At 37.0% G+C, this 25,014-nt stretch overlaps 4 protein-coding genes across 5 annotated transcripts; all 4 read right to left on the bottom strand.

The window, feature by feature from the left end:
• Positions 1-877: 877 nt before the first annotated feature.
• Positions 878-1,715, bottom strand: LOC112511645. Its single transcript, XM_025117343.1, has one exon. The coding sequence runs from the start codon at positions 1,631-1,633 to the stop codon at positions 1,055-1,057; it is 579 nt and encodes a 192-aa protein (XP_024973111.1). The 5' UTR covers positions 1,634-1,715; the 3' UTR covers positions 878-1,054.
• Positions 1,716-3,835: 2,120 nt separating this feature from the next.
• On the bottom strand, positions 3,836-4,420 carry LOC112510997. The gene has a single exon (XM_025116351.1). It carries the CDS (start codon positions 4,418-4,420, stop codon positions 3,836-3,838), a length of 585 nt encoding a protein of 194 aa, XP_024972119.1.
• Positions 4,421-11,984: 7,564 nt separating this feature from the next.
• LOC112510996 lies at positions 11,985-12,569 on the bottom strand. The gene has a single exon (XM_025116350.1). The coding sequence runs from the start codon at positions 12,567-12,569 to the stop codon at positions 11,985-11,987; it is 585 nt and encodes a 194-aa protein (XP_024972118.1).
• Positions 12,570-14,301: 1,732 nt separating this feature from the next.
• On the bottom strand, positions 14,302-24,708 carry LOC112511056 (homeobox-leucine zipper protein ATHB-15-like). 2 transcript variants are annotated; one of them, XM_025116428.1, is made up of 17 exons: positions 24,097-24,708; positions 23,222-23,381; positions 23,028-23,128; positions 22,852-22,942; positions 21,203-21,298; positions 20,986-21,099; positions 20,811-20,894; positions 19,974-20,137; positions 18,974-19,040; positions 18,598-18,897; positions 18,307-18,492; positions 17,414-17,494; positions 17,191-17,337; positions 16,402-16,724; positions 16,208-16,313; positions 15,178-15,327; positions 14,302-14,617 (listed from the first exon to the last, which is right to left on the bottom strand). In XM_025116428.1, exons 1-17 carry the CDS (start codon positions 24,306-24,308, stop codon positions 14,471-14,473), a joined length of 2,529 nt encoding a protein of 842 aa, XP_024972196.1. In that variant the 5' UTR covers positions 24,309-24,708; the 3' UTR covers positions 14,302-14,470. The 2 variants fall into 2 exon arrangements, with proteins under 2 accessions (XP_024972196.1, XP_024972195.1); XM_025116427.1 differs by having other exon boundaries at positions 17,203-17,337; positions 18,974-19,048; positions 19,982-20,137.
• Between the last annotated feature and the right edge of the window lie 306 nt (positions 24,709-25,014).

The following is a 25,014-nucleotide window of genomic DNA, read 5'->3' as shown; positions in this document are numbered from 1 at the left end:
TGTAAAATGAATTTTTTTTACGTATCAATGGTTCAAGGTCGAATTTCGTAATCGTTGCTGAAATGGGGTTTTCTGATGTTAATATCAATGGGTTTCTTTTGGAAGGAGTCTAAATGAAGTTTTTGTCAATATTGGTAGAAAGCAAAGGGGTGTTTTGAAATCAATACTCCATTATTTTCTCTTTTTCAAAAGTGTGATTCTGGTTTGGTTCGATTTTGTTTTCGTTGAAGAATCGTGAATCATGTGATTCAAAATTAATAAATTAATACTGTACAGTAACTGAACACATTACAGATCTCCCGACCCATCAAACAGTCCAACTATAATAAACTCCTCTAAATAATCGTCTATAAAAATAGTTTGTCAAACACAATTTCGATTTAGTACAGTTCGTTGTTTTTATGGTTTTGAAGTTAACATTTAAACAGCTTAATGAATAAGATTGATGATTACACTAATCAGTAGATAGAAGTCCAACTAACTGATTCTCTTTCTTACACTGTTGGATCCTTTGATGCAAATTAGCCTCGTAAAAATGGAGTTTGTGAATTTTTTTCATAACCTTTGAGTCTTGAATTCGAGCTTTACATCTCGATAAAATACAAACCATACTTTACAAAAGAGGCAATATGTACTTTTTTAAGATAATTCATATTTTGGTTGTATGCTAACATGGTATCGAAGTTGTAGGGGCATCGTCTAGCCTTCTTTCAAGTGTAAAATAGTGGCCTCACGAAAATAATGTTTTGCTATGAACTTTCAAGTGAAAAAAAGTGGTCTCACGAGTTTCACATGATCCCAAGTCTATGTGTGTATGTATAAATGAGCATACAATCATTTGTGATTAAATCCAATTATGAATTATCAGTAAAATTTCGAGACAATCGATTATTAGAAATACTTTGAAAATAAAATAAAAACACACCAAAATTCTTAATTAGGGTTACACAAATCACAAAACCTACAAGCTTGAAACACCAGAGAAGCTAGGGATCAAAAGTATAGTTTCATGTAACCCCCTCATCTATCAACTAATGACATTTTAGTCCCTCACTCAACATTCACGTATTCGATCATTATAGAACCTCCTTATGAACCTCTCAGCAGCCTCGTCCACCTGACCATCTTCTTCACCATGATTTAACGCCAACGGTGAGTCTTTTATCCTCAATGTCGATCCCGGTAGTGGTGGCGACGCCATGGAGCTCGTGATCATGATATCAAGGGCCTTCAAAAGTTCAGAATTGGTGATTACATCATCACAATAGCCCACCGCCTCCAGCGGAGGGTTATCAGTCGCAAGGTGGTGAGACTTGTTTTGGCGTTTCTTGTGGGTGGAAAAGAGAGAGAGTGGGTAACGTGGGGTGTCGCTGCAGCTGAATTCGTATTCGCCTGGTGTTGGAGCGGTGAAAGAGAGGTGTTGTGAGTGGCGGTGGAGGGTGGAAGCCGCCCAATTGTGGTGGTGATGGAACATAAGGTTGTGTAATGCCTTGCCGGCAATCTTGCCACGCTTCATCATCATGTTGAGATCAAGAAGGAATTTTCTTTTGGCAATTCCCTTCTTCAACATGAAGAACATAACCCTCACCAAACTCCACACTTTCTTGGCCATCACTGGTAATCTTGATTCCATTTTCTTTAGGGTTTTGATCAATGCAATGTGTGTGTGTGTGTGTGTGTGAGAGAGAGAGAGAGATCTAGAGAGAGAAGAGATTGCTATTTGCAGTGAAAGAAGGGGGAAGAGAGAGATGGGTATTTAAAGTAGTAAACTAGAAGTGGCAAATAAAGAAGGAAGAAACCACACCACAAATTACAAGGTAGGGTTCACTCACCACCATTAAAGTTGGCCACTGAACAAGTGTTTTGATCACCTTTGAAAACAAGCTATAATTAAATATGCAATGCTAGCTTTTCTACTTTACTAGATTTTGATTTCGATTTCGATTTAATATGTACTTAATTAGCTTTTTTAATAACACGTTAAACACGTTCTTTTGAGTGTTTTTGATATCGTGCATGTGAAAATGACCACGTTCTTTGCAAAATGCAACATGTAAGGTGTACGTAGCTTAGAGTTTCTAAGAGCACATAGTAATAGGATAGAATCTTTTACCGCTTTGAAAACATGGTAATTCTTTTCGTTATGTAGTACATTGATTGTAACCAATTTACCGAAAATTACATGCTAAGATGATTATTACAACGTATTTTCTCTCTTATCGACTTACGTGGTGGTAGTAAGGGTTTGTGAATGCGGTGGTCCTTCAACTCACCGAAAGAAAGGAAAAGAAAGGAGGATATGACTCGTGATATATCATAGTTAAATAAAGTTTTCAAACTTAAAATCTTTAGATCTTTTTATGAGAATCTCAATTACTTGTACGAGTTTAACATAACATTCTTTTTTTTATTAACCTGGATATCCAACCATCTATGCAAGTCGACTAATCTCAGGGCGACTAAGAGTCACCACATTTGAACTTTTGTGGGCACAAAGGGATTTTTATTCTTCCTTGGATTTGAACCAGGGACCTTCAGGCACTTTTGACCTTTAGAGTCCAAGCTCAAACCAATCAAACACCACCAATATGGTTAAACATGACATCATTTGTTATCTTAGAAATGGAAAAGATACTACATATATAAAAACATGTATCTTAAAGAAGAATGAAAAACAACTTCTATTTATATGTCCACTACAACTAAGTTATATGCACCATGGTCCTCTTTAATCGAGTGATATTGTGATTGAAAGAACAACTAATTAAGTTTATAGGTATAATGATCATATATAATTGCATGTTCGATATACAAGTGATAACAAGGCGGGATATTGATGATGAATGTACCCCTATCTCTGTTGACGCTCCATGCTAAACCCCCAAAAACAGTCCTTGCCCGTCTAATCCACGTCGGGTTCAAGGGAAAAAGAATCCGTCTGCAAAAGACTGGATCCGAAGGCCCGAAATTATCGAGCATAATCCGTCTATTTTAAATGTTAGTTTTAGAGCTATAAGTGGTTTTTTTAATCGACCATCATTTCAGAAACTCTTGCTAAGACAATTGTCCCGTTCTAGGGGGTATTGTCTAGCCTCCCCTCTGAGTCTTGAAATGGCATGTTGGAGTTTCGCATTAGCTACACAAGGGACCATCAAACATGTGTATATATTTTTATGAAACTCTTCTCATTTTATAAGAGTTCGTTTTCACAAATCTGATTATAAACTCTTAAAAAGATTTCCAGACAATTGAATGTTAGAAATACTTTGAAAATAAAATAACGTACTTTAATTTGATTTCTATTTTGGGTAGCGTACTTCCAAAACTTCTATTTTGGTATCTAGTATATAAAGTTATTTAAACATTTAAGTACTCGGTAACCAGTTGAAACATTAACCGGTTACTATGCTGATGTGGTATCCAACTCAGTATTATTTGCCGAAGCATTAACTGGATACCACATCACTCATCATATCAACATGGTAACCGGTTAATGTTTCAACTAGTTACCTGGGTACTTAAATTTTAAAATTTTACATCTTAAGTACCAAAATGGAAGCTATAAAATTACGTTATCCAAAATAATAATCAAGTTAAATTACGTTACTTTTTCATGTAATTTAACCGAGAAAGAAGAAAGAGATATATTAATAGGTTCTCATTACCGATTATTGAAATTTATTTTCATTAGAATAATCTAAAAAGATACCAAAATTCTTATATGGGTTACACAAATCACAAAACCTACAAGCTTGAACCACGAGAAGCTAGGGATCAAAAGTATAGTTTCATGTAACCCCCTCATCTATTAGCTAACGACATTTTAGTCCCTCACTCAATTTTCACGTATTCGATCATTGAAGAACCTCCTTATGAACCTCTCAGCAGCCTCGTCCACCTGACCATCTTCTTCACCATGAATTAAAGCCAAGGGTGAGTCTTTTATCCCCAATGGCTCAACCATCGGCGTGGTCCTAGACCCGGCGGCTAGAGGTGGTGACGCCATGGAGCTTGTGATCATGATATCAAGGGCCTTCAAAAGTTCAGAATTGGTAATTACATCATCACAATAGTCCACCACGGCCAACGGAGGGTTAGTAGTCGCAAGGCGGTGAGACTTGTTTTGGCGTTTCTTGTGGGTGGAAAAGAGAGAGAGYGGGTAAGGTGGGGTGTTGCTGCAGCTGAATTCGTATTCGCCTGGTGGTGGAGCAGTGAAGGAGAGGTGTTGCGGGTGGCGGTGGTCAAAGGCGGAAGCCGCCCAATTGTGGTGGTGATGAAACATAAGGTTATGTAAGGCCTTGCCTGCAATCTTGCCACGCTTCATCATCATGTTGAGATCAAGAAGGAATTTTCTTTTGGCAATTCCCTTCTTCAACATGAAGAACATAACCCTCACCAAACTCCACACTTTCTTGGCCATCACTGGTAATCTTGAATCCATTTTCTTTAGGGTTTTGATCAATGCAATGTGTGTGTATGTGAGAGAGAGAGAGAGAGAGAGAGAGAGAGAGAGAGAGAAAAGAGCTTGCTATTTGCAGTGAAAGAAGGGGGAAGAGAGAGATGGGTATTTAAAGTAGTAAACTAGAAGTGGCAAATAAAGAAGGAAAGAACCACACCACAAATTTTAATTTACAAGGTAGGGTTCACTCACCACTACTAAAGTTGGTCACTCAACAAGTGTTTTGATCAACTTTGAAAACAAGCTATAATTAAATATGCAATGCAATGCAATGCTTTTCTACTTTACTAGATTCCATTTTCGATTTAATATGTTACTAGCTTTTTTAATAACACGTTAAACACGTTCTTTTGAGTGTTTTTGATATCGTGCATGTGAGAATGACCACGTTCTTTGTAAAATGCAACATGTAAGGTGTACGTAGCTTAGAGTTTCTAAGAGCGTATAGTAATGGGATAGAATCTTTTCGTTATATAGTACATCGATTGTAACCAATTTACCAAAAATTATATGCTAAGATGATTATTACAACGTATTTTCTCTCTCAGACCGACTTTCGTGGTGATAGTAAGGGTTTGTGAATGCGGTGGTCCTTCAACTCACCGAAAGAAAGGAAAAGAAAGGAGGATATGACTCGTGATATATCATAGTTAGATAAAGTATTCAAACTTAAAATCTTTAGATCTTTTTATGAGAATCTAAATTACTTGTACGAGTTTAACATAACATTCTTTTTTTATTAACCTGGATATCCAACCATCTATGTGAGTCGACTAATCTCAGGACGACTAAGAGTCACCGCATTTGAACTTTTGTGGTCACAAGGGGATTTTTATTCTTCCTTGGATTTGAACCAGAGACCTTCAGGCACTTTTGACCTTTAGAGTCCAAGCTCAAACCAATCAAACCCCACCATTGTGGTTAAACATGGCATTATTTGTTATCTTAGAAATGGAAAAGATACTATATATATATAGATATATATATAAACATGTATCTTAAAGAAGAATGAAAAACTTCTATTTCTATGTCCACTACAACTAAGTTATATGCACCATGGTCCTCTTTAATAGAGTGATATTGTGATTGAAAGAAAAACTAATTAAGTTTATAGGTATAATGATCATATATAATTGCGTGTTCGATATACAAGTGATAACGAGGCGGGATATTGATGATGAATGTACCCCTATCTCTGTCGACGCTCCATGCTAAACCCCCAAAAACAGTCCTTGTCCCGTCTGATCCACGTCGGGTTCAAGGGAAAAAGAATCCGTCTGCAAAAGACTGGATCCGAAGGCCCGAAAATATCGAGCATAATCCGTCTATTTTAAATGTTAGTTTTAGAGCTATAAGTTGTTTTTTTAATTGACCATCATTTCAGAAACTCTTGCTAAGACAATTGTCCTCATGAATCTCCCTTCTTCTTTTTGCATGTTCAAGAGTATTCAAAAAACATAGAATACTCATCCAAATTGATGATCAAATCACTTGTGTTTTTCCACGGCCAGGCAAATGGTGGTGGAGGTTCAAAAGGGAAGACGAGGCTTTGTGGAAGGAGATGATTTGTGCAATCCACAGCCAAGATGGTAGACTCGGAGCTGCTATCCCGACCGGCATCAAATCAAGCACGTGGGGTGTGATCACCCAACTAATTAAACACCACCTTATCTTCCTTTAACATCAACTTCGGTGATCTTTTTGTTTGTAACAGGAACGTTTGGAGCTGGACAACGGAAGCTAGTTGGATCTTTTCAATGGTTGGGTTAAGAAAAATGGTTGACAACAGTTTCCTAGCCCAAGCTCAAACAAAGCCCTTATGGATAAAAGCTGCTCTTGGGAAAACTAATCTCCTGTTCTGCGAGCAAGGGTGGGAAAACTCCCTACCCGTAGCAACCTGTCTTGTAGGGGAATCGAAATCGAAGTCTCCTCTACCCTCTGCCCCAGATGTAACATTGGTGAAGAAACCGAACTACATCTAATGTCCGAGTGTTCTTCAGCAAAAAAGAGTTGTGCAGCATTGGTAGTTCGAGATTCCTGCATCTCCCAGTTCGTTTAATTAAGAAGGTTACGGAGCTGATTTTTAAACCCGGTCGGTGAGAAATGGTCAAAACTGCTGCTGTATGTGATATGTATTGTGGCCTGTTGGGTGATATGGAGGAGTCGGAACGATAAAATCTTCAATGGAAAGATTCAGGGAAGCTGTTAACGACATCCAATTCTACTCTTTTTTGTGGGTTAGAAATAGGGTGAAGTTGGGAAATCTGATGTTGTAATCCTCGTTTATGTTTTTCGGACATCGTGTTAATCTAGTGTCTTGCTCGGTTTCAGTTTAATTAATTTCGTTTCTTGCCGTTCAAAAAGAATCATCTGTGTTCTTCCATTAAAAAATGTACTCGTTATAAGTGATTTCGTTTCGATATGATCAAGACTCTTCTCTAAATAATCCTCTATAAACATAGTTTGCCGAAACACGGTTTCCATTTAGTGTTGTTCGTTGTTTTTAAGGTTCTAAAACTAACTTCTAAAATAGAGGTGTAGCTAAGTAATTACAAAGCATATATACTTCACAAAGAAGGCAATAGGTTCTTCAATCACTCATTTGTTGGTGTTGGATATTAATTCAGCCCGACATAAATCATCAAACATGTATATCTGTAAGAACTTACCCTCTCTCGGTAAACTCTTTACTTTAATTCAAACGGGTTCCACGAATTATAACATGGTTGTTGTGGTCTACCACTAGGAACTTGACACGCACTTTCACCTCCGTTCTAGGGGGCATTGTCTAGCCTCCCCTCTGAGTAGCTACACAAGGGACCTTCAAACATGTGTATATATATCTATGAAACTCTCTCATTCAATTCTACAAGAGTTGTCTTTACGAAGACATACAAAAGCGTTCTACAACCACAAGGTGGTGTCTTTTTGGTTTGAGCTTGGACTTCAAAGGTCAAAAGTGTCTCGAGGTCCCAGGTTCAAATACAAAGAAAAATAAACCTCCTTTTTTGACCACGGAGGTTTCAAATGCGGTGATCGTCCTGAGACTAGTCGACTCATATAACGGGTTGAATATCCAAAAGATTTCCAGAAAAATTGAATGTTAGAAATACTTTGATATTTATTTTCATTAGAATAATCTAAAAAGATACCAAAACTCTTATAAGGGTTACACAAATCACAAAACCTACAAGCTTGAAGCACCAGAGAAGCTAGGGATCAAAAGTATAGTTTCATGTAACCCCCTCATCTATTAGCTAATGACATTTTAGTCCCTCACTCAATTTTCACGTATTCGATCATTATAGAACCTCCTTATGAACCTCTCAGCAGCCTCGTCCACCTGCCCATCTTCTTCGCCATGAATTAAAGCCAAGGGTGAGTCTTTTATCCTCAATGGCTCAACCATCGGCATGGTCCTAGATCCGGCGGGTAGTGGTGGCGACGCCATGGAGCTTGTGATCATGATATCAAGCGCCTTCAAAAGTTCAGCATTGGTAATTACATCATCACAATAGCCCACCGCCGCCATCGGAGGGTTAGTAGTTGCAAGGCCGCGAGATTTGTTTTGGCGTTTCTTGTGGGTGGAAAAGAGAGAGAGCGGGTAAGGTGGGGTGTTGCTGCAGCTGAATTCGTATTCGCCTGGTGGTGGAGCRGTGAAGGAGAGGTGTTGCGGGTGGCGGTGGTCAAAGGCGGAAGCCGGGTGGAAAAGAGAGAGAGTGGGTAAGGTGGGGTGTTGCTGCAGCTGAATTCGTATTCKCCTGGTRGTGGWGCRGTGAAGGAGAGGTGTTGYGGGTGGYGGTGGTCAAAGGCGGAAGCCGCCCAATTGTGGTGGTGATGGAACATAAGGTTGTGTAACGCCTTGCCGGCGATCTTGCCACGCTTCATCATCATGTTAAGATCAAGAAGGAATTTCCTTTTGGCAATTCCCTTCTTCAACATGAAGAACATAACCCTCACCAAACTCCATACTTTCTTCGCCATTAATGGTAATCTTGATTCCATTTTCTTTAGGGTTTTGATGAATGCGATGAGAGAGAAAGAGAGATCTAGAGAGAGAGAGAGAAGAGCTTGCTGTTTGCAGTTAAAGAGGGGGGATATGAGATGGTATTTAAAGCAATGATAAAGAGAAGGAAACCCACTTCGCAAATCACAAGGCAACGTTCGTTCAGTCGCCATTAAAGTTGGTGATTGAATCATCAACGTTGAAAACAAGCTTATAATTAAATGTGGAATGCTTTCTACTTTATTGTATTTCCATTTAGAAATCGTAACTTCATTTTTCAAGAATAGGTATAATAACACATTATAAACGTTTGTTATTTCCAATATATGTTTAGTAGAACGTATGAAAACGACTATGCGTTCAGTGGCGGATCCAAGATTTTTGCCCATATAGTGAGGTCACTTTTAAAGTAGACTAAAGGTCCGCAAAGTCGTCTGACGTGTTTTCAACCTAATTACAACGTTTTGAGGGATTTTTAAAGTTTTTTGATTGATTTCGATGAGAGTTTTTAGTGTTTTTGTTGATTTTGAAAGACTTTATCGGTTTTTTTGATTGATTTCAATAGACTTTTTTGAAGTCGGCGATAGTCGGCTAGGATTGTGGGGTCCGTTATATAAATTTACTGGGGTAACTAAGAGAAAAGTTAAAAAAAACTACTTTTAACCCTTTTTCAAATAAGTATTTGTTAATGGTGACAATGTTGGTCAAATTTGGTCTCATATTGGTGGGTCCATACTTTACTCAGCAAAGAGGTTTTGTGTACATCTTTTGGTCATTTTGGTGGAAGAAATTTCTCGTACCCACCCAATTAATTTATAGTTTTTCCCCCTCAAGATTAATTTAGTTACTTTTAACCCCTACACTTTTTTCTACTTTTATTTTCTTCTCAAATATATAATTTCGGAACTCCTTTTTCTCTAAAAAACCATATTTACATGAAAAATTTTACGTCTTTATCTATACTATATTATAAAGCATTTGACAAATACTTTTAAAAATCATTTTTTATGCATGAAGTACTGTTTATCGATGTATATTACTTAAAACTCAAAATTACAAGTAAATTATGCGTAAGTACAACTTATTAAAGTTTCATGTTTGAATTTGTGTATAACTAACTGCAGGTAAACATAATCAAATAGAGGATAAATATCTTATTTTTAAATATAAAAAATTTAAAATATAATTAGAATAATTATTTACTTCTAACAAAATATTTAATTATTATCTTTATAAAAAAATTATATTATTAAACCAAAAATATCGTTTACTGTTCTAAAAACTTGTTAGGAATCCCCCCTAAAACAAGTCATATCAACTTATCATAACACATTTACATATGACGTACAATTATTTGATCTTATAAGCCTAAGTTCTATATATATAATAGTTTGTTACGACATTTAGGGGTCGTTTACTAAACACGTACCTGGTAAGTGCTTAGCGGTAAAATTTAACACTATTATTTACTTAGGGAGTAAGACTTTAGTCCACCAAAACAACATTGTATGCAACAATTTACCCGGTAAGCGCTTACCGTGGTAAGAGTCGTCGCCCTCACTTACCGGGTAAATCTCTTGGTCCTTGTTTCGCTCTTACCGGGTAAGATTCTCGGTCCTTACCATATTTATTCGGTGAGGTAATGTTACTTGGTAAGCACTTATCCGGGTAAACGTTTGGTAAACAGCCCTTTAGTTTTAACGTTCTATAAAGCCTATTTTATTGCTAAAACGGAAAGTCCTTCCGCTCATGACTTCCAAGCCAAATTTATGGCCTCGATTTTAAATTAACGCTAATGGACAAAATTAAAGTAACTTGCTGTAGCTAGGGTTTTGATTTAGGATTTGATCAAGAAAGATGCATGAATGTTGATCGAAAGATGCATTAACGTAGCTGGTTGCAGCTGCACAACTATTAGCGCATTTAGTAATCGTTACAAAATGGGTTTGTTTCTTTGATTACGTTAATACCAACTGGTTTTCTTTTGGCGGGATTTGATTAGGGTTTGATAGAAAAGGTTTAATGACATCATTTGTCGAAAACAAAAAGGTTAATTATGTCAATTCAGTACAGATTGATTATAGATTCTTCACTTTTTCGAAAGTTTGCTACCTTTGTTTTGCTTTTTCTTTATTTTGGTCAATGAATTCATGAACCGTATGATACATAATACTGATATACATCGTTACACGATGCACCAGTACCTAAACAGATTAATAATATAACACTAAAATTAATTAAATTGGGTTTTAAGACGTCTTTTTCATCCTTTATTGACTCGGATTTATAAAACCAACAATACTAATTCATGTAATTACGTGGGACATCATACAGTTATTTTATTAAAAAACATCTGTAAAAAAATACGAATTTCAAAATATATTAAAGAGAAAAGATCCAAATCGAACTGAAATCAAGGACTTAACCTAGACATCCCAAACTTGACTTGGAGGTGTGATGGGATGATTAAAAAATAAGAGTAAATTATGATTTTTCGACCCTGGGGTTTGTTAATGATATCAATTTTCGTCCCTTAGGTTTATAAATTACAATTTTCGTCCTTATAATTTGTAAATTATTATTATTTTTGTTCATGGACTAATTGTTTTCGTTAAGTACAAGGGATTAAAACAATAAACGATTGTAAACTGTAGGGACTTGAAACAACGACAAATTATGAATCATAAGAACAAAAATAGTAATAAATTACAAACTAGAGGGACAAAAACTGCAATTTATAAACTATATGGATGAAAATCATAACTTTTAACAAATCATAGGGACAAAAAAGTAATTTACTCAAAAATAAAAAGCAAATAAGCAATCGCATACAAATTGTTTAAGGTGAAAACGATGACGCTTTGGGACACATTAATTGATTTTGTTAATATAATAAAAAGTAGCCGTTCAAATGTTTGTTCACTTTATTTATTAAAAATTAATACATTAAAAATTAATCTATATTATATTATAGATTAATATAGTACTGTTTATTGATACATATTACTTAAAATTTAAGATTATAAGTAAATTATGTATATATACAACTTATTAAAACTCCATGTTTAAATTCATGTAACTAAAACATATAAACATAATCAAATATTTGATAGATATCTCATTTTAAATATAATAAATCTAAAATATATTTAGGATACTTATTGAATTCTAACAAAATATTAAATTGAATTATAATAAAAAAAATTAAATTAAAGATATTATACAAAAAAAACAAGCACTTTTAAATATTTAATTTGATACTAAAATCGATATATTTTTTTAAAATTTTATGATACCTTCAATTTATATTTTATTCAAAACATAAAAACATTATCGTTGTTTCAGTACCACATAAAATTGTATTATAACATTGATGAAGACAGAATAAAATGATATATTAAAATCGACATGTATTGTAATACAAATATATATGTAGGGCATGCATGGAAGAACAACAACTTTGAAATAATCACGTATCACCCCCTCAAAGAACTAGCTAATGACATTTTACACCCTCATTTAATTTTGCCGTCTCAAATCGTTATAAAACCTCATTATAAACATCTCCGCCGCTTCATCCACCTGACTATCTTCTCCACCGTCGCCCACCGGAAACGGAGAGTCTGTTATCCTCAGTTGCTTCACAAACAAACTCCTCCCAAACAGAGCCGGCGGAGATGCGGCGGCGCTTGTCAGCATCTTCATAACCGCCGTATCAGTGATCATCTCATCAATGCCGTCATCCGCCGTTGGCGGAGGTGGGTTCTGGGTGGTCGAGCGGTGGTTTTTTTCGTGGGTGGAAAAAGGGGAGAGTGATGGAGGTGGGGAGGTGGTGCAACTGAACTCGGAATCGCTGGAGGATGGTGCAGGGAAGGAGAGGTGGTGCTGGTGGTGGTGATGGCGGTGGAAGGTGGAAGCAGCCCAGTTATGGTGGTGGTGGAACAAAAGGTTGTGTAAGGCTTTTCCGGCGATCTTACCACGTTTCATCATCATGTTGAGATCAGCTAAGAATTTAGTTTTGGAAATTCCCTTTTTTAACATCAACAACATGACTCGCATCAAGCTCCATACTTTCTTGGCGATTACTGGTAAATTCTGTTCCATTTTTAGGGTTTTGATCTCAATCTTGAAGAGAGAGAGAGAGAGAGAGAGAGAGAGAGTTAATTGCAGATAAAAGGAGGAGATGGTGGAGGGATATTTAAAGGCAGCAACTTGAGGGAAAATGGGTGGTTTCCGCAATGATTTTAGGGGAGCACATTGTTTAGCCAATTTTTTATCAAGTTTTATATGGATAAATTTGTCTGTCCGAATAAATTTGTCTATATGGATAAATGAATGTTGTTGTTTACTTTTTTTTCATCTGAACCAACAGTCGGAATAACATAAATGACCGATTTACCCTCCAATATTAATTATTTGAATATCAAAACAAAAAATCATAAAGAGGTTGACGATGGGGTGTTTCATTTGGGGAGGAGGCGATGCTTTAAATAAGAGGTAGGGGTGTCATTTTTGTCGCTGAATGGGGACAACACACCATTTCTATCTGTACGATTAAGTCATGTTCTGTGCGAATAAGTCGTAAGTAAACAACCCAAATGAGTTGTGTGAATAAGTTAGATAGACCAATAAGCTTTATAAGCTGCAAGTAAACAGTCCCTAAGTTATGGTACTAACCAGTAATCAATGAGAATGAAGATAAAAGAAACTATCTGGTATTACATAATATAATGGGCTCATTTCTCTAGAAGCATAAATTTTCATTCCAGGTTAAACTAAGAGAATGAAAATTCATTCACATTTTATTCCCCATGATGGGTTGGAATTAATTGAGAATAAAAGTTATGTTGAGAAGAGATCTTTCAGGGACAAATGCAGAATTTTTCTCAAATGATGGTACTATTTGACTATAAGAAACAAACATCGGGATATTTTTCACGTAATTATAATTGGTATGTTAGTTAGTTCATTGTTTTTCAAATGTGAGGTCTTCTGCTCAAGTCTTTTATTTGAAAAAACAAAGAATCAAAAAAATAAGAAATCGGAAATTAAAAGCTAAAAACAAAGAAAATGATACCAATGAGATTCAAACTTGGTGGGATGGAAGAAAAGCTTGCAAACCAACTCTACCAATGAAACTTGTGTCCTTATTGTAGTTTCAAAATATTTATGGTGGCACAGAACATATTGATACGGTTGCACCTTTAACAAACTTAATTTTTGTTTTTACCTTTTGATGGTGGGATAATATGGTGGCACCGAATTGGGTCCGTCACTAGAATCTTTATCCTTGAATCAATCTTAATTGAAGAGAAATACTAGATCAAGTTAATGAGATACATCAGATCAATTTTCTTTTAGAATGTAATTCAAGGGTTGATTTGAAAATGGGAATAAAAATGACAAGAAATCAGAACCATTAAAATGACAAGAAATGAGAACCATTAAAATGACAAGGAATGAGAACCATTAGGACACTGAATGTTTAAGGAAGACCCAAGATACAAATCATTCAGAGGGTTTTAGAACCTTTATGAATACAGACTTTTTTTGCCAAACAAGATTCACCTCTTAACGATTTACAAACTGTCTTTTAATGAAACTATTAAAAGGTAAACAAACAGCCTTAAGACATTTTCTCAAATAGTGGTTGTGTAAGTATAAATTTCAATAAGAAAAACACTAGGAAATTCCAGAAATAAATTTCGATATTAAAACACTCAAAAGCGTTATATTTTGTACATCAATAGATAACATATTACGTTAGTATGAACATATTTCACGAGCCAACTCCACACCCAGATCAATGGGTTCCGATTTCAACTAACGCAATCGGTTTCACACACGAGAATTATATAAAACCTGAATTAATAGCGTACGAAATCCCGTTCAACGTAATACATAATAAATACGAATAGCTACCTTGACGACATTTCAAACCACAAGGACCCATCAAAATGTTGTCAACATAAATAGTCTTCAAATATGAAATACATACGGGTCCGTTAAACAAACGACCAATTGATGAACGTAAAGCACACACAATGAGCGTTTTCTTCTTCGTTCAAGACTTTCCACGCCACGGCTCTCTCGTACGAAACCGGTCTCCCCATGCTCGATGAACACACGCCCCCTTGAAGACACGCGAACCCCTGACATCAAACGCAAAATTGTCATCTTTCTACTGTCACCTAAAACAAGCTTGTTGAATAAGCCACTTTCTATATATTATTAAGCCACTACCAAACAGTCATGTATGGTTGCTAACAAACAATCTAATAGGATACTTTGACATTTTTTGGCATCCTATAAACCCAATTTTGTTGTAATGAAACAAAAATAATACAAAAGACTACAACAAAATCGGTTGTACAGATGCCAAAATGTCAAAATATCCTAATAAACTGTTTTATAGGACGAAACAATTAATTGATCTTAATAAACGTAAGGGGTTGCTTGACTGGTTTTCCATTAAGTCGTATGGGTTAAAATTGTCCGTGTGTTAATCTGTCTGTATAGATTTGGAAGGTTTTTTGTTTGGTAAGGTTTTTTCATAGATGGAAGGAGCGTGTTTTTTTAATCGGATGGGCAGGTTTGAGAAAAACTTGGGTTTCTGCATAAAGCTTCATCTTAGAACCTTACTGAATAAGCCACATTTTATATCACCCGACGCCTAAGATATGCAAATAACTCGAGAAAACGTTTGGCAAACCTGTTGCATGATTTGCGCAAACTCCGCGGAAAGACCTTTCCGTCCATGCTCGTCGAGGATTTTCTCCAAACTAATGTCTTGAAGTGCGACCAGTGTCGTCTCGAGCATGTCTAACCCAGCTTGGTTTGCAAACGTGAATACGGGCGACGCCTGCAAGAAGAGAATTCTAATGAGAATGAAGGGCTCGAGATTTCATTTCCTGAACGGCAAAATGCATCAAAATGCAACAAAGTTTAATACATGTGTATTTTGGCGATCGATTCAATCCAAACCGCTCAAAAAACCATTCAAACCTCAGACCAGACCGAGCGGTTTGTCTATTTGTCAGACCAAACCGAATCATCAGACTGCTCAAACCGCCAAAAACAGTCCGGTTTTGACTTGGTTTTGATCGGTCCGAAGTTTTTTGGAAACCCCTATTAGTTCCTATTTAGTGTAACGAAGACGTAGCCAAGCTTTCAAATTTCTTATTTTGTACCATTTTGACCAGTAACCTGTTGATCTTATAACATTTGATGATATGGATACCCGTTTTTAATGGTTTATGAAAGGGTTATGGCGAAATGGACGCTAAACTTCGCATCCACGTCATCAAATGTTACAAGATCAGCAGGTCACCGGTCAACATGGGTTAAAAATAAAAAACTTTGAAATTTCTTTACATTAAATAATAAATCTTGAAATGAGAAAAAAGATTCTCAAGTAAGTTACGATTTCCGTCCCAGTGGTTTAAAAATTGCGAATTGTCCCTATGGTTTGCAATTTATTGTTATTTTCGTCCCTAAACTAATTCCTACTTTTAAGTAGGAGGGACCAAAACAGTAAAGAATCCTAAACCATAGAAACGAAAACCGCAATTTCTAAACCACAGGGACAAAAAGGGCAAATTTTAACAAGCCACACGGACAAAAACGTAATTTACTCGATATTCTTTGTTACACCATATAAGAACTAAACTAAACCTCGTTACATTTTTTTGCATTTTGCCAATTTTGCCCTTTTCAGAACGGTTTCATATAGAAAACCAAACCTTAAGGGAGCAGCACATGATTGCATCGGAATGGTGCCATAGCGATTTCAGGATGTATTCGCTTCCTTCTCCCTCGGATTTAAGCAGTTCCGTTCCCAAATAGCAACTGCGAGAAAAAAATAAAGAGAGAACCCGACATTAAAATATGTAAAAGAGAAGGGAAATGGAAATGGCGAGATTTTTCGGCAACGAACCTGTAGCTACGGCAAATCCAACGAGCGAGAATATGGGCTTCGGGGGTGCCTAGTGGTGCCTGAAGCCCGAGATTCGGGTTCATGTTCGGAGATAGTGCGGACGCCACCCTCTGAACCGACGATATAATGCTACGAACATATTGGCGGGCAATTGAGGCTACGCTTTCTTGCATATGGCTCTCGAACGCAAATTCAAATGCAATTGTCATCACGGAACGAACAGTGCCACTAGCAGCATTGCGGTCGCTGGAAATCTTAGTCCCGGACCCTCCGATTTCAAGAGCAGAAGCAAGATCGAGGGTGCGATTGGGACTTGAAGCCTCCTGCATATTAACGCAATCGGCTTTTATTTTCATGCAATCGGCGTATAATGTAAAGCAAACCAAACAAACCCCGTGAATGTCACCGGAAGTAAGGTATGCAGACCTAACCTCTGCCCCGAAAAGTAGAGCGGTTGTTTCCGTGAAGACTCCCACCGTGTGCACAGTGTGTGAAAAGAAAATAATAAAGTTTCTAAAAAAAAGTGTAGCTCAGTTGGCAAACGGGTGGGGGCGGGGGCGACTTTGCTCGAATGCACTACAGGTTCAAGTTCGAATCATGCGAGAGATGGAGTTGAACCCCTCGGCTAGCCTCAGGCACTGTGTCAGCTCTGAAATGCCTCCTCACATGTGGTTCCTCAACGGCGGATTCCGTGTGGGACCGTTCGGGGTTGTGCATAATCAATCTTTTGCTCAGATAAAGCTTCTAAAAATGTAGAAATAAAAACGAAAAAAGCATAAATGTGGTAACGTCGATCCTAACCTTGATTGGGTCGAGAGGAATGATACGAAAACCGGAAGCCAAAAGAGGCGCATCATCGGCAAAAGAAGCATCGATGGGAGCAAATATGAGTTCCGCACACATGCCGACGGCATTCTCGTCCATTCCATTGCAAAGCTAATAAAAAGAGTAATTCCGCCAAGAATTTATAGATTGCTGATGTGGCAATTTTACGAAGAGAAAAAACACATACTTGAAGGAGAAACATGTCTCTCGGCATTAATCCGTCTTCAGGGCAATGCCCGACGCCCTCCATCTTAATAACCTCCAACAACTACATCACAAACCAAGATTTACGATCAAAAAAGGCTCGTAAGCGAAACTAAAGGAGCCCAATATATCTCACCCGAAAGTGGGGTCTGGGGGTGGGATGTAGGCAAACCTGACCTCTATATTCTCAAAAAGTGTGTATGGTACACTGGACAGGATAGAACCATGGATCATTCTTCTATATTTGGCAGGACTTCTATGTGGAACAAACACGAACAAAATGAAACAGGTGAAAAAAAAAACTATATTTTACCAATATAACTCAAAATAAAACCTAATTCTATTCTAAAACATCAAATACGCCTCTTTTTACATTTTTTTCATTCTTTATATTTTATTTATTGTATTTTATGCTCTTTAAACTTTCACTTTACTGGCCTTAAAATATTATTTTTATACAGTTCTATATTGTGATTAATTTATATAATTTATTAAATATTAATAACAAAAAAATAATATAGAAAAAGTATAAAACAAAAATTGGAAACTACAATAACTTTTTATTTTGGTGTTATTTTCATCGTCTTGATGAAAACTTTCTAGGGGTAAATTTGTCATTTTGTTACAACTTAATAAATTACATAATTAATTAAAATATATAAACAACTCATTAGGGGTAAATTGGTCCTTTTATCTGTTCTATCATGTCCACTTCTGTCTTACCAAACGTTGAACAGTTGTTCTAATCTTGTCCTATCTTGTCTGGATACCAAACGCACCCAAAGAGTAGAGCAGCTGTTTCGGAAACATAAAAAGAAAAGTGTAAAAACGGGACTGAAACAAGGAAATCAGTCGTGAATCGTGATCTCAACTTGCCTCTTCATGCTCAATAGTGTGAGCCAGTGGAAGAATCACTTGACCCCCGAAATTACCGACTCGAGACCCTGGTAGGCTGCAAGGACCAAGTTTAACCGCTGCAGCCGAATAAGCATCGATACTGTTGTCTGCCCATTCCGACCGGTGCTCCCTCAGAAACCGAAGTAGAAGGGCCGGAGGGACGTTCTGCAAAATTACGGAAAACGCATAGAAAATATACCATCAACAATACAACAACGGCCTGCATAACCAAATCGAAAATGGTGACGGAAAAATTCATCGGAGACCGACCTGTAAAAGCATCGAGGCTTTTGCACACAAGACGGAATTGCTAACCGTTTGATATCCGTTTGCAAAAGGCGGATTAAATCCCATGAGTTTTTCCGGAGAAGAGTTTACGAGAATCGTAACATCATCCACCCCATCATTAGCCATCAAAGACCATCCCTCATCGGTGAACCCATTAAGAGCCTCGTTGAACCCCCGGCTCAACCGCTGGCTAAGCGCTCGTAACGCTGCAGGTCTTCGGCCCCAATTTGGGGATCCGGATTGTGAAACTTCGAGAGCTATCTGCCTCAGCTGGCGTAACGCCTATAAAAGTACCCAAAATTTGAACTTTCTAGTCCCATTATATGCGAAGTTCTATTACGATCTTTGAAAGTATTACCATCATCGTCATTTTCTGAGCAAGCACGATTGGCGACTCGTATAACGGGCGCAAGACTTCAGGCACGCTCCACGCCTACCCAATGAAATGATTATAAAGATTTAGAATACGAAGCCGGAAGACGATACTCCTTTCGTCCCAACATAAATGTCCACAATGAAAAAGGCGGACAATTTTAGATTTGTGTAATTATTACACTTTTTAGTTTACCTAAATGACAAGTTTACCCTTGATGGTGAAGAGAGTAACGAATTTCTTCATCTCATAATCAAGGGTAGAATGGGAAAAACGGCACACAATTTTATAGATGTGTAGTTATTACACTTTTAGTTAACTATATGACAATTTTACCCTTAATATAGTGAAGAGAGTAACGAATTTCTTCATCTCATAATCAATGGTAGAATGGGAAAAACGGCACACAATTTTCAAAAAAATGTTGTTATTACACTTTTTAATTAACTAAATGACTATTTTACTCTTAATAGTAAATAGAGTAACGAATTTCTCCATCTCATAATCAAGGGCAGAACAGGAAAGACGGAACGTAGTTTTAGAAATGTATGGTATTACACTTCTTAATGAACTAAATGACTATTTTACCCTTATTAGTAAAGAGAGTAACTAATTTCTTCATCTCATAATTATGAGTAGAATGGGAAAATAGGCACACAGTTTGAGAAATGTGTAGTTATTACATTTTTTTAATTAACTAAATGACTATTTTACTCTTGATAGTGAAGAGAGTAATGAATTTCTTCCTCTCATAATTAAGGGTAGAATGGGAAATAGCCACACAGCTTTAGAAATGTGCAGTTATTACACTTTTTAATCAACTAAATGACAATTTTACCCTTAATAATAAAGAGAGTAATGAACTTCTCAGTCTCATAATTAAGAAGAAAATTGAAAAGTAGGCTACTTTTGATTGGACACTTTTTGGGATAAATAAAAATAGAAACTTGGACATTTATTTTGGGACAGTCGGGGTAATATAAACGCAATTACCTCTAAATTCATATGATCCACAATGTGAATAATCGAACCGCCTCCTTCACAGGGTCGAATCAAGCACCCACTAGGCAACATCTCGGCTCGCACGAAGTTTGGGACTGATGGTATGCTCGGACCATTGTGCGTATTGTTTAGCGATCGTTCACAAACCTATGCATAAAATTCGATAACGAGAATGTAAGTGCTCGGCATGCGGCTACGAGACCAAACAAGCCCAGTATATCCACCCGAATGTGGATCGGTTGGTGAGGTGTACACAGACTCGATCTCCACCCCAAAGAGTAGAGCAGTTGTTTCCATGAAAAGGCAAAAGTAACCAAAGGGCCATTGGCCCAGTAGTACACGGGTCAGTGGTTACCGGTAGAGCCCAGCCTCCCAGAAGGTGAAGTGTTCAAACCTCACCAAACATAAGCAATGTGTGTATCTGCCATATTTAAATATTATATATATATATATATACGGGTAAATTACGATTTCCGTCCTAGTGGTTTATTAATAATTTCAATTTTCATCCTTGTGGTTTATAAATTGCGATTTTCATCCCTATAATTTGCAATTTATTGCTACTTTCGTCCCTGAATTAATTCCTATCTTTGAAAGTATTACCATCATCCTTGTGGTTTAGAAATTGCAATTTTACCCTTAACTGTAGAGTGAGAAATTTTCTCCACCTCATAATCAAGGGTAAAATCGGAAAGCAGACATCTACTTTCGAAAGTGGACACTTATTTTGGGACAAACTAAAATAGTAATACAGACACTTATTTTGGAACGGAGGGAATATATATTTTATAAAAAGACATAAGTTACAAGGATTACGCACCACTAAACTTCCATCTTCGGTAACGGAGGTATAGCGCAACAACAAGAAGTCACGAGCCGTAGCCAAAGTTGTGGGGGCGTAAAGCTAGAACAACAATTTAAATATCGTTTAATTACATCTCACCCGAAGCCAAAAAGTGTGTTAATTGTCGAAAAACGTAATATTAAGAATTTACCTGCATGTATAAAAGCTCGATGGTTCCACCATTGGTGGTCGGTAGCAGATTGAGGATTTCAACAGCTCGGCAGTCACGAAACCACGAGGGGCGATCCTTCAGGATTTCCGCAACCTGGGACAAAAAGATTTGTGCAAAAGTAGGAAATTTTGAAACTGTCACACCGGTTGAGGAAAAAGAATCCGTTGGACTATAAATAGGAGATGATATCACTCACCCTTGTAGGCTCGAGAGCGACCAGGCCACATGCTCGTGCGGCCACGCCAGTGCAACCATGAGAAATAGCAACGATTCCAATGGAATCCGGACCAGGCTATATCAAAAGCCGACAACAAGAATTCATTCAAAACACGTACGTTGACAAGAAAAGATCATGTCGATGCAAAAACATAGCAACCTAAAACAATCCTTTCCTTCTAGTTTCGATCAATGGGCACACACGTTGGAGTCGATCGTCATTTCCGTTAATATTGCTGGCATTTAGCCTTCTGAGTACTTGATGACTGTTAGCACACACACTCTTTATAGATAATTTATTAAAAAAACAAATTATAAGTAATTATAAAAAGAGTACATTACAATTTTTATTTTCGTTCCTGTGGTTTATAAATTGCGATCTGTTGCTAATTTCTTCCTTTTAAGTACAAGGGACCAAAACAGTAAAGAATTGTAAACTACAAGGACCGAAACAACGATTAGTTGTAGATCATAAGAACGAAAATAGCAATGAATTATAAACCATAGGGACGAAAACCGCAATTTCTGAACCATAAGGACATAAATTGCAATTTCTAACAAACCTCAGGGACTAAAAACATAATTTTCTCTTATAAAAATAAATAAATACCCTTTTATTAAATTGATTACTACAAATCTCGTTAAATCCCGTGAAATACCAACTATCCTCATGGGATTTCTAGTTCCAATGTTTGTGGGTTTTCAAGTCCCGAACCAAGCGAGGGACTGGAATGGAATCCAATTCCAAACCTTCCAAATCCCACCAAACCAAACGGCCCCTTAGACTTATATCCCAAGTATTCAAATCGGCTTTAAGAGCATTTGGAGTTTCTCAAGTTAGGGGTTGTTTGACAATTGCTAAATGGTTTGGTGCATAATGATTAGGTGGTCAGAATGATTAAGAGGCTCTCATGATATAGCGTAAAATGAACTATAAATTTTTGATAATTGTGTACAATGAAATTAGGGCTCTTAATGGTTAAGGAAGATTCAGGATACAAATTCATTCAGATGGTTTTAGAACCATTAAGAGACAGAATATTTTTTTGCCAAACAAGATTTACCTCTTAACAATTTAGAGGTTGCCTCTTAATGGAACTATTAAGAGGTAAACAAACAACCCCTTAGACATGCTTGGCGCAGTCTTATGCATCTAAACTTATATATGTGTGCAAACATGATGCAATATTAAACCGAACGAACTCGATATCTTTCCCCAAAGTTGAAAAGGGACGATCTTCGGGATTTCAGTATAAACACTATAGTGAATCTTGATTATTGTCATAATTTCTAAATTCAAATGCAATAGACCTTGAGGTCCCGCTTGAATCTTGGTTAGCAAATAAGGCTAGGCCTTCGGGCTCCACCCAATAGGTCGCCAGCTCGAGTCTCCCCAAGGGCACTGAGAATTTTCGTGGTTGTTATTTTCAGGGGCCCATGGGATTAATTGAAGTGCGCGCAAGCAAACCAGGAAAACATTCACATGCAATACTCACAAAGATGATATCCACTTTGTGCTCAATATGATGGTGATTATTTGAGTTCTTGGCTATGTTATCAACAACATTCATTATGAATAAAGAAGCATAGGAACATAGGTTTATCAACATTCATTATGAATAAGGGTACCTTCATTCCAGGCATTTGGACCCACTCAATAGCAGTTCCAGTTGCCTTCGAAAGAAACTCTGTTAAAGTTTCTTCTGCAATGGACAAAAGTCTGCATACCATAAAAAGATTCTAAATCAACAATTCATTAATGAATAATAACTAGAAATTTGAATCAATCCAAAGTCCAAACTAACCCAGCAGGACTAGCATCCCGTGGCGGGTGCTGGGCGGTCAATCGGTGTTGACCATTCGTCACAACCGACTCACAACTAGTATCTTTAGTAGCAAGTGAAGTCTGCAATACGAGAACCAAAAACATTGTTCACAGAAACACAAAACAAGATTAAGCAAATTCATTAGAACTCGAAAACGAAAAAAGGATTCTAACATTTTGAGTATGCTGGCGGAAGTAGCCATTCTCGTACACAAGATGCGACACTTGCTTCTGCAATCGATTGTTCTCTTCCATCAGAAGCTTGTTCATGGCGGAAAGCTTTCGATTCACGGTTTGAAGACGTGAAGCTTCTTTCCTCTGTTTTTCTCGGCATCTGATTATTGAAAAACAAGCAAAAAACGAAAACCCGCTTCACATTCTAAAGATCAGAGCAAATCTATCACAAAAGCAACCTCTTTTCTTGATTTTTATCATCAAGAACAATGAAATTTTAGCTCAATAAGGAACTATAATGGAAACCCACAACACCTATCTGAAATCACCACAGCAAAATCATATCAAGAAGCAAAATTTCTATGATTTTTCTTGATTATAATGAAAACCCACAACACCCATTAGAATGAGAAATCACTTCAGCAAAATCACATCAAGAAGCAAATGTCCATGATTTTCTTGATTATAATGAAAACCCACAACACCTATCACAAGTCATTACAGCAAAACCATATCAAGACTAACCACAAGGGTGGTGCCCGATAGGTTTGAACTTGGCTCCAAAGGTCAAAAGTGCCCGGATGTCCCAGGTTCAAATCAAGGAGGAACAAAAAAACCCTTGTGGCCACAGAGGTTCAAATCCGGTGACTACGGGTCGGATATCCAGGTTAATAAACAAAACAAAGACTTTGCATGATTTTCTTGATTACAATGAAAAGCCATGACAGATAACAGAAAACATTACAGCAAAATCACACCAAGAAACAAGATTTCAGTAACTATGATGAAAACCCACAACACATATCAGAAATCATTACATAAAAATCAAACCAAGAATCAAAGATTTCCAATATTCTCTTGATTAAAAGGTGTACCTTCGATTCTGGAACCAAACTTTGATCTGTTTGGGCTCAATGTTAGACAAAATAGGGCACTCACGAATGAGCTGCTGACGACGAAGAGAACTTGGTTTGGGACAGTCATGATAGAGTCTTTCAAGTGCTTCAACCTGCTCAGGTGTGTAGCGAACATACTTACCATTATCCATAATCGCTCCCTTACCATCCTTGCAGGCCATAGCCATCATCACTGCTTATTTTAAACCCAACCCAGAATCTGTTTTGTTTTCCTTTATCTTCTTCTTCCCCTAAACCCTCAATAACAATCAGTTAATCAAAACCCACTAACTACAACACATTCCAGCATCATCAAAAGAGAGTATCTTCTGGTTTCTTGATGGAATACTCACAGAATCAAGAAAACAACACCCACCAAACCCTTTTTCTTCTTCTCTTCAATCACACCTTCTTTGATCCTAATGGTTTCAAACCCAAAACAGAAATCTAAACACACGAAGATCTGCATAGCTCTTTAGCTGTTTTTAGCTTCAACCCCAACTCCAATCGTCCCTAATCTTTGGAACATTTTGATTTCTTGCTAATAAGCATGGGAGCTCGCAAACAGCTTATGTTTAGAACCAATCATGATGAGGGTATGGAGTGAAATCAAAGATCTTTGGAGGAAAAAGATTCTGTGAAAGCAATTTTTTTTTTAGGAGTTTTTAAGAAAACCCTAGTTGTAAAAAGAGGAAAGTTGAGTAGGGTAAAGAGTCTTTTGAGGGTTACTTTTTTGGTGGATATGATGGACTGTTTGGATTTGTGTTTACCTCATTCGCTGTTTTCCATCTTTGTCAAAAAACCTGTTGCTGTATCAATCTTGATTTCAAGAATCTTGTTTTGCCATCTTTGAATCTTTACCCCAAGAACTCAACATCAATTACGAATTTGCCATTT

Source organism: Cynara cardunculus, assembly GCF_001531365.2.
Source record: "Cynara cardunculus var. scolymus isolate 2C chromosome LG 4, CcrdV1, whole genome shotgun sequence".
In the NCBI taxonomy this organism is placed as follows: Eukaryota; Viridiplantae; Streptophyta; class Magnoliopsida; order Asterales; family Asteraceae; genus Cynara; species Cynara cardunculus.
Note: the sequence above shows the minus strand (reverse complement) of the source record. Positions and strands in the feature narration are given on the sequence as shown.